Raw genomic sequence first — 13,562 nt, forward strand, 5'->3', positions numbered from 1 at the left:
TATTAGAAAAATGCAAATCAAAACCACAATGAGATACAACTTCATACCCATGAGGATGGCAATTTAAAAAAAAAGGAAAAGAACAAGTGTTAGTGAAGATGTGGAGAAACTAGAGCCTTCCTACATTGCTGGTAAGAATGTAAAATGTTGCATTTGCTGTGGAATACAGTTTGGCAGTTCCTCAAAAAGTTAAACATAATGTTGCCAGATGACTCCAAAATTCTACTCCTATGGATATACCCAAGAGAATTCCACTCCAAGGTTTATATCTAATGGTCATACAAAAACTTGTACACAAATGTTCATTTGCAGCATTATTCATAGTAGCCAGAAAGTAGAAATAAACCAAATATTCATCAACTGAAGAATGGATAAACAAAGTGTGGTATATCCATACAATAGAATATTACTCAGCCATAAAAAGGAATGAAGTGCTGATACATGCTACAACATGGATGAATCTTCTAAACATTATACTATATAAAAGAAGCCAGACGCAAAAGATCATATATGATTTCATATGAATTTCATTCCATTTATATGGATGTCCAGAATAGGCAAATCCATAGAGATAGAAAGTAGATTCGTGGTTACCAGGAGCTGGTGGGAGGGGGGAATGGAAATGACTGCTAACAGGTTGTGTTTTTTTTTGGGGGGGGGATGCTGATTAAAATGCTCTGGAATTGTATAGTGCTGGTGGTTGTACACCCTTGTGAATATACTAAAAAACACTGAAGTGTACACTTTTAAATGGTGAATTTTATATTAAGAGAATTATATCTCAATTAAAAAATAAAAAAGCATAAATCCAGGGCCAGTACCCAATTATACTTGAATAGAAAAAAAGTGGTATTAATATAATCCCATTTTTCAATTAAAGTTTTCTTAAGCTGTATATTCTTTCCAAGTTACACTTCTTAATGGCACAGACAGACACACTGTACATTCTTACAAGTTCTTCATCTGGGATGGAGCTTTGACTTCTGGGAAATAGCATGGGTTACTCTGAAACATTTAAATGCTTAACCACTTAATTTAGACCACATCTGAGTTAAGTGGAGGACTTCAAGAAGCAACACACATGTATTTATTTTTTAGTATTTTGGTCTGTTTCTTTTCAGTCTTTTTTCTACACAAAATTTGTTTGTAGAACTAAGATATATTATATATAGCATACACATACAGTATCTGCTATACACAATTTTTATACATATATACAATTGTGTATACACATATACAATTTCTTTACTTATGTGTCTAATATATTTCCTGTATTATCAAAAGTTCTTCCTAGGTACAACTTAATGACTCCATAATATTATGTGGAAATAATTTAACCATTTTCTTATTATTAAATATTTAGTTTTGAATTGTTTTGCTACTATAAATAATATATGAGTATCTTTATGACTAAAAACTTTTTCCGTGCTTGTATTTTCTAAATAGACCACTAAAAGTGAAATTGCCAGATAAAAGAACATGAACATTTTTTAAACTTTTGAAACATAGTATCAAGTTGCTCAAGGTCACCCAGTGGAAACAGCAAGATAAATCAGTTTACATTCCCCAAATGCCTTTTGTTAAACTTTGCTTATTGGATCAACAAAAAAGGGGTTTCTTATCTCTTTTTGCATTTCTGTATTCACTGAGGTTGAACTCTTTTTTCATTCAGTCATTTTCCTTAAAAAAACATTCATACCCTTTGTGAATTCTCTTTTCAATTTTTTTGCCTACTTGGGTTCTTTTTGTCACTTAACACTACTTCACCAACTATGTCAATATAACAACATGGTCCACATACATAATAGTCATGTTGTGTTCCACATATGAAATTTTACACGACTTTAAGATATGAGAAAGGACTCCTCTTTAAGGGCAACAATATGAACGTACAACAATTTAGAAGCAAATTCACATAAAAAAATGCTGAACCACCAAATTTAAAAAATGCTTGTGTTACTTCTTGAAGTTCTCCAATGAACTCAGATGTGGGTTAAGCTAAGTGGTTAAGCATTTAAATATTTCAGAGTATCTCCAAGAGTTCTCCCCAGCTGTTATTGGCCCAAGAGTCAGACACTGAATGTCAATGCTTCCCTGTTACTTGCTAGAACTTTTGTTATTTGAGAACAAGCAGGAATAAATAGGTTTTGTGTTATTGCAGTAGGGTTGTGGGTTGAATACAAGGAACATATTACTGCAGGAGGTTGAGAAATGTTCTGAGAATAAGACAACATTCATACCACTAGCGTAATACATGCATAATCCATCCTCCCAGTACAATTGGCTGGACTGGCTGACCTCTCAAGGATACTCCCCAGCCACCATCGCTTTAGACATCCAAGAACCCACACTCACTGGGAGGTGCTTGAACTCTCTTATGCCAAGGAAAACAGAGGTACCCTAAAATCAACGGGTAAAGATTTGCTGATTGGCTCTCCAGTACGCAAATAAGAGCACCTGATATTCAGCCAGGTCCCTTGTTCTCAGGAGCTCTGTGCCAACACGCTGTCTGTATTACCTCATCCTTCTCACTCACACACCCTGTCCCGCACCATTAATTGTTTGGCTGTTTCATCATTAAAGTCTTTGAAGGAAAAGTGTTCAACGGCCTTAACTAAGGTTTTCTTTTTTCATCACAACGTGTATTGGAGCGGGTGGAATGGGCACACAGGCCTAGGGGATCAGAGGGGAATGTGGCAGACGCCACTGGGATTAAGGAAAGATTTGAGGCCGGGCTCAGACGAGTGCAGAGCAGGAGGTGCCAGTGAGGTGCACAAGCCTGCGGTCTGTCCCGGTCTTGAATGAATGACGGCCCAAGTATGGACCTCTGTGCTGCTGGAGACAGAGTCAGGATTGGCCAGAGCAGATGAAAAACTGAACAAAAAACACCTTTGCCTTCTTACCAACAACACTAGAGACAGTTTATTTGGCTCCAAAATGGAAACATATACCAGTCATTCATATTAATTCAGGGTCTTTATTTTGAGCCAGTCATGGAGGAGAAAAAGAATAATGGTTCCTAAAATGTGTTGCAACTTATAGTTTGCAAAGCACTTTCGTGGACTCTCATTTGGCCATTCCAAGCAAACTTTGAAGTGTAGATACCTTTAGCCTCAAGTTACAAATGATGAAACTGAGGTTCAGGAAATTCCCACAGCTATTAAACGAGAAAGTCAGAATGCAAATCCAGGCCTTCTGAGTCTAAGTCTCATGCTCTTTTCCTGCATGTGGGAAATCTACACCAGGTACTAATCTAACTGAGCAATGCCAGGGCTTTTCACTAACAGGGCCTTGTAGAGCTACCGTGGTGCTTGCAAGGAGAGGCAGAGAGAGAAAAAATATAAAGTAAAACCACACATCCTTGCCACGGGAAAGCAAAAGTGCCAATTTTTAAATCTGTCTGTAAATGTGAGTGACATTTTTAACAGGTGTTTAAGGATATTAGTTATAAGCTTGATGAGGTCAGTGTAAAAACAAAAAGCAAGCCATACAATGAAAGTTATCAGAGAAATACTGAGGTATTAGGAACAGGATCCACTTGGCAGATGGATGGTAGCCACTGGGACCAAAGGGGGCTTAAGGAAACCTTTGTATCTTTCTGCAGGAAGTTTCCCGGAAATTATTTCTAGAAGGGAGTCTAGTCACAGCTTAACAAGAAATCGGTGCTTCCTCTGGTCCTGTGGAAGCTGGCTCCTGTCAGACGGAAGCTTCTAGGGAACATCTATTGGGTCTGCTTGCCCAGAGTGAAGGATTTAGGGTTGGCGGGACCCTACTCCTAGGACCACCCTCCTCTTGCGAAGATAATATTTAAAAGTTGTTTACCATTTCATTTGAACAGTTTTTAAGTTTTATATATCCCTGAAGGTACAGGGGCAGTATTTTTACCACTAAGCAACTGAAATGCTAAGAGATTACATGATGAGGGTGAAGTTCTCCAGTAGTTAGACCCAGAGAATAACCACAAATTTAAAGACGGGGAAATTCATCACAATTCCATATCCTGTCCCAAACCTACCTCTCTTCCTGAGTTTAAGTTTGTCATTTACCAACCTTCCAACTATCCATTTTACTCAAGTTTTTTTTTTTTTGGGGGGGGGTATAGATTTTTAATTGCTTTTAATTTTAATTCATTTGAAGCTCAGGCAGCAATAACATATGCTTTGAATAATAATTACTTGAATGCTGATATTTTGGGGTTCAAGCCAAAGTAAATAAAATCTGCAAAAAATGATACAAAATTCCACTTATAAACAAAAGAAATCATAGACGAGGGACACACAGAGTTTCAAATTATCCAACCTCTTTCACAAATAAGATGTCTAAAAATCTAATAAGTAGCTCCCACCCCTAATGGACTATCACATCCCTATTTAGTGTCTTATTTGCCTCTGTCAGACTGATCCATGGGTTTAGTCTCCGAGTCATCAAAACAAGACTCGGCATTGATCACTGAAATTTATGACACTTTGAAAGACTGCACCTGATTAATGGCACAGCACACTCTATATATTTTTCATAGTGACACTCATTCAAAGTCAGCACTGGTAGCATGTTGAAATTGTGGGAGAAGTTTTTTTTTTTTTCCCTTACTAAAGCACTTTGTTATTTTTCACATACTCTACAAGAGATCTAGAATTCCAAGCAACTTTGGTCTTCTCCTAGAAGAAACCCAAAGTGAAGATAAAATCTGGCTTGGAATGTCCTCCTCCTCAGCTGAACAAAGAATCTCTGAAAAGAAAAACTGACTTACCCCATAAAACAGGCCAAAATAGGGAGAGATGTCAGGTTTGAAAACGTTGATGAGGGATAAGATCTCATCTTTGTAGCCCCAGAGCAATTCATCCACCGTGTGGGTCACAAAGAGCTTCTGCTGATAGGCCTTCAACAGGGCCTCGATGAGCTCGTGGAGGAAGGGTAGCTGGGCCCATTCCATGGCGGTCTGAGGAGCACAGGCACATTCAGATAGCAGTGTCCCCACCCCACTCTCCTACTGCCCCTTCAGCAAAGGGGGCTGCAAACTTAAATGTAAATGTTGAGATCAAACAGCTGAGAGGTTAACCAAAGAGCTCCTCTCTGGCTGAGTGTGAAGAATAAGACTCTGCAGTTACTGTCCTTTCTCAGTATTACATTTTGTAACTGTCATCTTAGCATCCTCACTCGCAACTCTCAGAGTTCTCCCAACACCACAGAAGGGGAAAAACTCTTGCAATATATTGGCATCTTTAGCCACAAGGTGGCACCATCTTCCTCCTGATCAGGGTTCGAGGCTGGGTCCCCATAAACTCTGCCCCACTAGCCAGCTGGGCAGGGCCAGACCTGGGATCTAATACTTTCCAGGTCCTGGGTCCACCATAAGTGTCCAGCTGCATATGTAGCGGTCACCCAGGAGTTGGAGTGGGAACCTCAGAGGGGATAGAAGAAGTCTCCTGGGCCTCATGTATTTTTATTAGCTGGACTTGACATTAAAAACAGAGCCCAATAAATCATGCTAGGCTGTAATCAACAACCCAGTCTCTGCTATTTGAAAAGGGGACGGGGGGGAGTCAATACATATTTTGAGAATTAAAAAATCCAAGATAGAAAGCTAAATTAAGAAGTAGTATGCGAGTTCTATTGCTACAGTTTCTGAACCAAAACAAGGGGTAAATAAATATTTAAAAAATTATCAGCTACCTTCCAAAATCCACAAGTGCTGATGCTGAATACACAGGAAGAAACTGCGAAAAAAATCCTAAAACTTACATTTTGTCACCATTGGAAAAGACCGCATGTGAAAGACCTCAAAAAAAGTCTGAAATGAACTTTAAAGAAGGGGGGAAAATATAAATATATACATACACACACACATATACATATAAACATTTAAAAAATATGTATATGTATATACACACACACACATATATAACTTACTAGCTCCTAAAGGTAAAACCATAATGGCTTTAACTTAGCTTTTTCCTTTCTTCTAAAATCCACAATAATGAGATTTAAAATGCCTACTTACCAATGCAGGAATATTTAATGTTCTAAGTAAGTCAATTTTAGGGTCTCCAACAGATTTATCTCGTTCAAAAACATAGGCCTTGTTGCTCACGGCAGATATTGTTGTTCCATTATCTCCAAATTGAATATCTTCTTTGTTTCTGAGTTCCCTAAAAGAAAAGGATTTCCTTTGAAAATAGGCAACACTTTATTAAGTAATACTTTTCCTTTCTTTCAGCATCAAAGTTATTTTCAATATAACATTCCCAATACAACCCATATTGGGGGAGACTGCAGATATTGACCCCCTAAACACTGGAGATTTAAGCTATAATGTGGAAAGGAAATGAGGCCCCGTAGAGAGGAAAAAAAGTGTTGTTTTCATTCTTTCCCCCCATAATTAGGGAAATGCAATGGTCAAGGGTCGCCTTAGCTAGGGAATCAAAGCCAGTGAACTCTCTCCTGGGTTATAGTTTGGTCCCAAAATATTTTCAAATTTTTCAGTTCATAGATTCAGTTTCAATTTCAATGTGTTTACCAATGCCTTTTTATTTCTAAGCTGAATTCAATTAAAAATCCATTTAACAAAACGAATGCCTAAGGTTTAGTAAAGTAGAGGAGTACACTCCTGGTTTTGATATCCATTTCAGCTTGGTGCCTGTGAGTGCCCCCAAATGAGGTATTAGCAAAGTTGGTAGGAAGTGTCTGGTGCCAGGCCTGAGACTAGGATGAGGGAAGTGATGCACCTGCCTAGGGTACAAAACGTAAGAGGTGCCCAAACACTCAGTAATCAAAATAAATAATACTTTAATGCAATTTTAAAAAATCAAAATTAATGCTAAAAATTCATGATGAACAAAATATCAAAATTTTACATAAAAACAGGACTGATGTTTTGTCCATCAAATGCCTCATGCCAGTCCTGAGCCTGCCTGGTCCATAGTAGATGGTCACTAAATTGCCATGTCCACTCCTTCTCTGCCATTTACCTGTTCTTCTTCCTGTTTCATCAAGGGCTGTGTTGTCTCACCTGGTAGCCCTGTGTCTACTGAACCCTTGAACTGTGGCTAATTGGAACCGAGATGTGTTGTAAGGGTAAAATACACACCAGATTTCAAAACCAGTACCAAAAAAAAAAAAAAAAGAATGTAAAATATCTCAACTTTTTTATATTGATTACATGTTGAAATGATACTATTTTATTTATTTTTTAAATTGAAGCATAGTTGCTCTACAATATTATATAAGTTATAGGTGTACAGTACAATACAGTGATTCACAATTTTTAAAGGTTATACTCCACTTACAGTTATTATAAAATATTGGCTATATTCCCCGTGTTGTACAATATATCCCTATAGCTTATTTTATACCTAATAGTTTGTACCTCTTACTCCCCGACCCCTATAAGGCCCCTCCCCCCTTCCCTCTCCCTGCTGGTAACCACTAGCTTGTTCTCTATGTCCGTGAGTCTTTTTTTGTTATATTCACTAGTTTGTTGTATTTTTTAGATTCCACGGATGAGTGATATCATACAGTATTTGTCTTTCTCTTATTTCACTTAGCATAATGCTCTCCAAGTCCATCCATGCTGCTGCAAATGACAAAATGTTGTTCTTTCTTATGGCTGAGTAGTATTTCAGTGTGTGTGTTTGTGTGTACCATATCTTCTTTATCCATTCAGAAATGATACTATTTTAGACAGAATGAGTAAACTAAAAATATATTATTAAAACTAATTGCATCTGTTTCTTTTTATTTTTTTTAATGTGGCTACTAGAAAAATCTGGAATGACATATGTGATTCACATTATATTTCGACTGAACAGAGCTAATGTAGACAAAGGTACGAAGGCATTAGGCAGTGGGGCTACCCGCCACCTCCTCCGGAGGGCTTTCCCAACCACAGCCACACGTGGGGTTTCTCATCCCTGAACACCCATGGAGCCTGGCACTCAGTTATAAAATGCTTAGCGACATCATTTAGATTGTGAAGAAATTAGCTTGAAGCCTCATGTAGATTGCAAGTAAGCTTAAGAAACTTGTATGCCTCAAATCTTTTCTAGATTTTAAAATAAAAATAGACAAGCAAACAATAAACAAATGCGCACCTATACATAAAAGTCGATGAGTCTTCGTTCTTCTCTAGTACTTAGCACCAAGCTACACACAGTCATATAAATATCTGACACTTGTACAGCTCTTCCAAGGGTTTGACCACACTATGCCATTTGATATCATTTAATCTTTCTGACAAGCCTGTGGCACACACGGAGCAAGTATTTTCGTCCAACTTTTACAGATGGGGACACAGGGCAGTGGAAGAGTCAGAACCTGAGCTCAAGTCTTCTAATTCTTGCCTAGTGCTCTCTCCTCTGAATCAGATGGTCTCTCCTAGTAGGTGCTTACTAAATGTCTGTAGGATGGAACCAATGAGTGCCTCTAGCAATTGCCAAATCTAAGTAAGCATGAGAGAAAAAAAGTCCACGCCCTTGCAGTTTGCGAGGAATACGTACAAATACTTGTTAAAAGCCTTGTGCAGTTTGCAGTTCGGGGTGTTTGCACTGGACGTTTGGTTGTTAGATACTCACTCCCCTTTCTGCTGGTCAGAGCCCTCATTTTCCTTCCTCTCCTGCACCGGGCAGTGGTGTGGTACCCAATTCCTTTTCCTTGGCCCCGGAATCCTGAGCACAGAGCCTCAGGATGGAAAACACAGTAGACAGACGTTTTCTCCCAGGACACACAGATGAGGACCCATGGGCTCCTGTGATTTGGGTCTTTAAAGCTTCCCCGGCCCCTGCCCCTTTCTTCTTTACAGGTTTCCTTGGGATCTGTAACCCACTTTATAGCCTTCCAATACATGCTCTTTTTACTTAAATTAGAGGTTTCTCTTGCTTGCAAACAAAAACCCTCTCATAGAGAAATCATAACCCATGAGGAAACAGAGATTCAGCTAAAGTAACTTGCCCAGGACTAATCAAGAAGTGTCAGACCCAGGGTTAGACTCTTGGTAGCCTGACTTCATGTCCAAGGTCTTCCTTGAGTCTACACCTAAGTGAATGCAAAGGGATTTGTTAGAAGCTGGAGGAAAAGAAGAAATTTCAAAGGCAAATCCCTGCCTGAGCCAAGGCAGGTGCCTGCAGAGAGGGCCCCGCCCCCTCTCTAGTCCCAGAGCCGCCCTGCAGGGAAGAGGAAAGGACAAACTTCTCCAGGAGAAGCTGTGTATAATCAGGGCCCAGGATCCCAGCTTAGCCCTGCTGAACACCAGGGAACTAGAAGTAGAAAAAGCGACCCCAGGGTGAACGCCAGTTTCCTTGCACTCACAGAAAGCTGGGCCAGGCAGTCGAGCTGGGATTCAACACAGATTCAGAAGCCAGGGACCAACACTGCCAAGTTTTCTAACTGATGACGAAAATCGATGACCTTCCCAAGACTTTTTGTTGTTTTCACTGAGCCTTAGGTCATACACCTAGAGGCCTGAGTAATTCCAAGTCTAGAGCCTGCTTCGTTTGTTTATGTCTATGTATGTTTACTGACTTTGAAGATGACTTTTAAAATGTTTTCTTTATTGCTTACCCTGTAAGAACCTGATGTTTTAAAGGGAAATTGCACATGGATGCTCCAATCGCTTTCTGCCTCGTAACTTGACTTGGTTTCTCAATAAACTTCAAAAAGTCAAAGCCAAGGGTTCCCGAACCACAAAAACATTTCATTCCCTTGGCAGGCACAAAGGGTTCATGTCAGGTCACTCACAGCTAACCAGGTGACTTCCCCCAGCCACCAGCCGTCCTCGGGCATGACCGACACACAACCTTTGCTGAGCCATCTAACTGAAGGAAGACAGTGCCACAGGGCTGTCAGGAGTGGCCTCCAGCTCTGCAGAGGCCAGGAAAACCGAGGGGAGGGATGGCAAGGGACCTCCGTCTCAAAACAACATGTGACAGTCAGAGGAAACCCAAAAGGCTTCCCCTTCCAAGCACTCCTGTCACTCTGGAGACCCTAAGGAGGTCACAGCAAAAGGAGAGGGAGTTTAGTAACAAGAGCAACAAGTCTCGTTACCCAAATCTCCCCCATAGCTGATCAACCATAGTCAATTAGAGGCAGGGCGCTGTTCTGGTGAACAGCAGACTGAGAGCAAGAAGTGATGGATTAGTGCTTTACAGTATCGGAGAAGACCAAAGAAGCTTCCAGAAATAGAAACAAAATTAAAAAACAAAAAGGCAAAGCAAAATCGTAGGCTTAGACAATTAATTAAGGAACCATACTTGAAAGTTCCTGGTATAGTCCCAGGTACTTAGTAGATACTAATTAATCCTACTGATTGATGTCAAAGGCCCCAGGACATCACAGGCTCAGAATACAGTTTACTATTTGTTAATCACAATGATAGCCCTAGTCACTAAGAAAAGGTTGATTATGCCCCATGAACTGTTTAATCTGGCAGGAAAATACATAATTGATTTTAGAGATATTTCATTTAAAACCTTTTTTTAAAAGAAGTTCTTACTTTTTAAAACAAAAAAGAATTTTTAATCTCCTGAATGTTTAGGCAAAATCTCACCATCACAGAAGGCAAAAAATACGCCTGAGATAAGGAAACCAAAAGGAATAATTTTAATCAATTGGAAAACTAACATCTCTGCAATATCTAATTCCTCAGAGGTGCTGGATAAATTAGATACTTCAATACCACCATATAATCCAATGTCCCAAGTCATTTCTGTTCTCCATTCACCCAATGCTCTCTGTTGAGGGTTCCTATAAGAAGTGACTGAACACACTGGGTAGAGTCTGGGTTGAGATCTGACTGTCAGGCTTTGCATTCAATCCTGGCTTCATCCGTTACTAACTTCTGTGCCTCAGTTTCCTCATCTGTAAAATGGAAATAACAGCATCCCTTCCTTGTAGGGTTGTTGTGAGAATTAAATCCACATAAGCTTGTCATCCAGTTAGAACACTACCTGGCACATACTAAGTGCTTTAGGAAACATTAGCTACTAATATCATGTAGGAGGGGGCTTGTGCTAAGTTCTTGAGATGGAGAGATGTTAAGACCTGGGTCCTGTCCTTGAAGAATCCACAGCAGAGCAGAGCAGGCTGCTGTTTAAAGGGCTACCTCACATGTAGAAAGAGCTCTGAAGCTGACCCCAAGGTGCTAGGTCGGGGGCAGGGGGGGTGGGCAACTGGAATGGGTGTCCTGAGGGAACACTGGGCAGCACACTTGGTTCTGGAAGCAGTAGGCTTCCCGGGGGTGGGAGGGTGGAGGGGCTTCCACACAGAGGCAGAGGGAGAGCAAGGCAGGCAGCATCGCACGACAGCACAGGATGTGTTTTCTAAGTGGAGGGTGAGAAAACTGTGGTGGGGCGGAGGATGACGCACTGCAGAGGCGGTTTAGAAAGAGCAGCCTGGACTTCCCTGGTGGCGCAGTGGTTAGGAGTCCGCCTGCCAATGCAGGGGACACAGGTTCGAGCCCTGGACCGGGAGGATCTCACATGCCGCAGAGCAGGTAGGCCCGTGTGCCACAGCTGCTGGGCCTGCGCTCTGGAGCCCGTGAGCCACAACTGCTGAGCTCACGCGCCACAACTACTGAGCCCGTGCTCCGCAGCGGGAGGAGCCTCCACGGTGACAGGCCTGCGCACCGCAGCGAAGAGTAGCCCCCGCTCGCCGCAGCTAGAGAGGGCCTGCGCGCAGCAATGAAGACCCAATGAAGCCAAAAATAGATAAATAAATAAATAAAAAGCTTCTTCCAACTTTGTGTATGTTTAAAAAGAAAAAAAAAAAGAGCAGCCTACAGCTCGGGGCATGGCAGGGAAGTGAAGTGCAGTCAGAGTGGATGGGACGACCCAGAAGAGAGGGCAGAGCAGGAAAGCCGGCCAAAGGCAGGGTCTGAACAGCGGGCTGCTGAACTTTCTATCACCACTGCCTTGTCAACTAGGAGGAGGACTGAAAACCCAGAGTCCAGAGCAGGACTCGGAGAAAAAGCGCTGGGTAGGGGGTGGGCGGTGGCCCATGTTTGTTGGCAATGTATAAGAAACAGCTTCACTGCTGAAGATGGAAATGGTCCCCCGTCCTCCAAGTGTTACCCTGACCCTGCTGGCTCACCCAGGACTCCACATGCATTTAAAACCCACCTGGTCACCACCTTTTTGTACAGGATAAGAAACAGATCTTTTTCTATTTTTCTCACTTTTGATTTTTTAAAAAACTGATTTATCTAAAGCTATTTCTGTTTCTATTTTGAGAAAAACGGTCCTATCAGAGTAGAATGAGTCAGGTTTAGAAAAAGAGATAAGCATCCTCTTACAATAATGGAAACAAAAACCATGGCATTTAAATTTTTTCTACCATCTCTTTGGTATTTAAAAATATATATATATATACAGCTTGGCTCAGAGTTGAGTAAAGGACCAAAGGAATAACAGTACAGCATTTGAAACTTTAAACTAAGTTCCTATCTTGGCTAAATTGTAAGGAGACAATTAGATCCATAAGAAATTAAATGTGAAAAAAAGAGAACTACAAGAAAATAGACTTGAATATCAAACCTTTGAAGGAAGGGGGACTTTTTAAACTCAGAAATGATAGAAAAGTTCATTAAAGAATAGATTTGGTTACATATAAATTTTAAAATTAAAAATGCAAACAATAGAGAAACAGTTGCCACAATTGTGACACAGGGTTAACATCGTTATTATATAAAAAGCTTACGGAGTGGCATGAACACACCGGAACCCAGACAGGCAAACTGGCAAAGGACAAGAACTAAGAATGTGGAAACACAATCGGTTGGCAAACATGAGGAGAACATTCAATCCATGTGGTAATCAAAGGATGGAACGAGAACTGATAGACATGTCCAAGAAGAAGGGAGTGGTTAAGTACAGTAATATATTTCCTCTATCTCTTGAATATTATCATCACGAAAATATATTTGTATAATGACTAACACATACATGGGAAAATACCTCTGATGTAATATTAAGTGAGTAGAATACACGGATGTACATGAACATGCATAAGTATATACAGCATAACCATGTAAAAGTAAAACACAACCATGCGAAAATGACTGAGAATCTATCCATTAGCACTGGTTACCTTTGAGACAGTGAAACCATGGAGGGTACCAGTAGTTTTTAAATTTTACTTTCCTGTACTTTCAACTTTATCTTTGCTGCTTATATATATTATTTTTATAATATAAAATATATTTTACTCTTTTAAAGGTAATGCTATATATGATACTGTACATATTGATTACTTTATAATCCAGTATTACTTAATGGTCAGTGAATAATAATTAAAAAACACTTATGAAATATTTGTCCCTCACATCTTTTTCCTTACTATCAAAGCAGTAATAAGACCTTATAAAAGAAATTAACAATCCAAACAGCAAAACTAAGAAAGTCAAGGAGAAGATGTTTAATGGGATATTGTAAATTCAGCAAATACATCTTAGAAACATGAAAGTTAGTTGATAGAGCCCTTGGACAAATTAATTAAAAAAAAAATTCTTGAAATGCTAAATAGTAGGCAAAATAGAAAAAGAAACCGGACAAAATGAAAAATCTCAAAAAGGT

General features: G+C 40.0%; 1 protein-coding gene across 1 annotated transcript in view; it reads right to left on the minus strand.

The window, feature by feature from the left end:
* The window catches only part of SCARB2 (scavenger receptor class B member 2), a 72,099-nt gene that overhangs the window by 21,809 nt on the left and 36,728 nt on the right, over positions 1-13,562 (minus strand). The window contains exons 3-4 of the mRNA XM_061192382.1: positions 6,002-6,149; positions 4,751-4,939 (exon numbers count right to left, since the gene is read on the minus strand). Of these exons, the coding sequence (XP_061048365.1) occupies positions 4,751-4,939; positions 6,002-6,149 (337 nt within the window). The remainder of the gene's footprint in view (positions 1-4,750; positions 4,940-6,001; positions 6,150-13,562) is intronic.

Source organism: Eubalaena glacialis, chromosome 5 (genome assembly GCF_028564815.1).
Source record: "Eubalaena glacialis isolate mEubGla1 chromosome 5, mEubGla1.1.hap2.+ XY, whole genome shotgun sequence".
NCBI classification, from domain to species: domain Eukaryota; kingdom Metazoa; phylum Chordata; class Mammalia; order Artiodactyla; family Balaenidae; genus Eubalaena; species Eubalaena glacialis.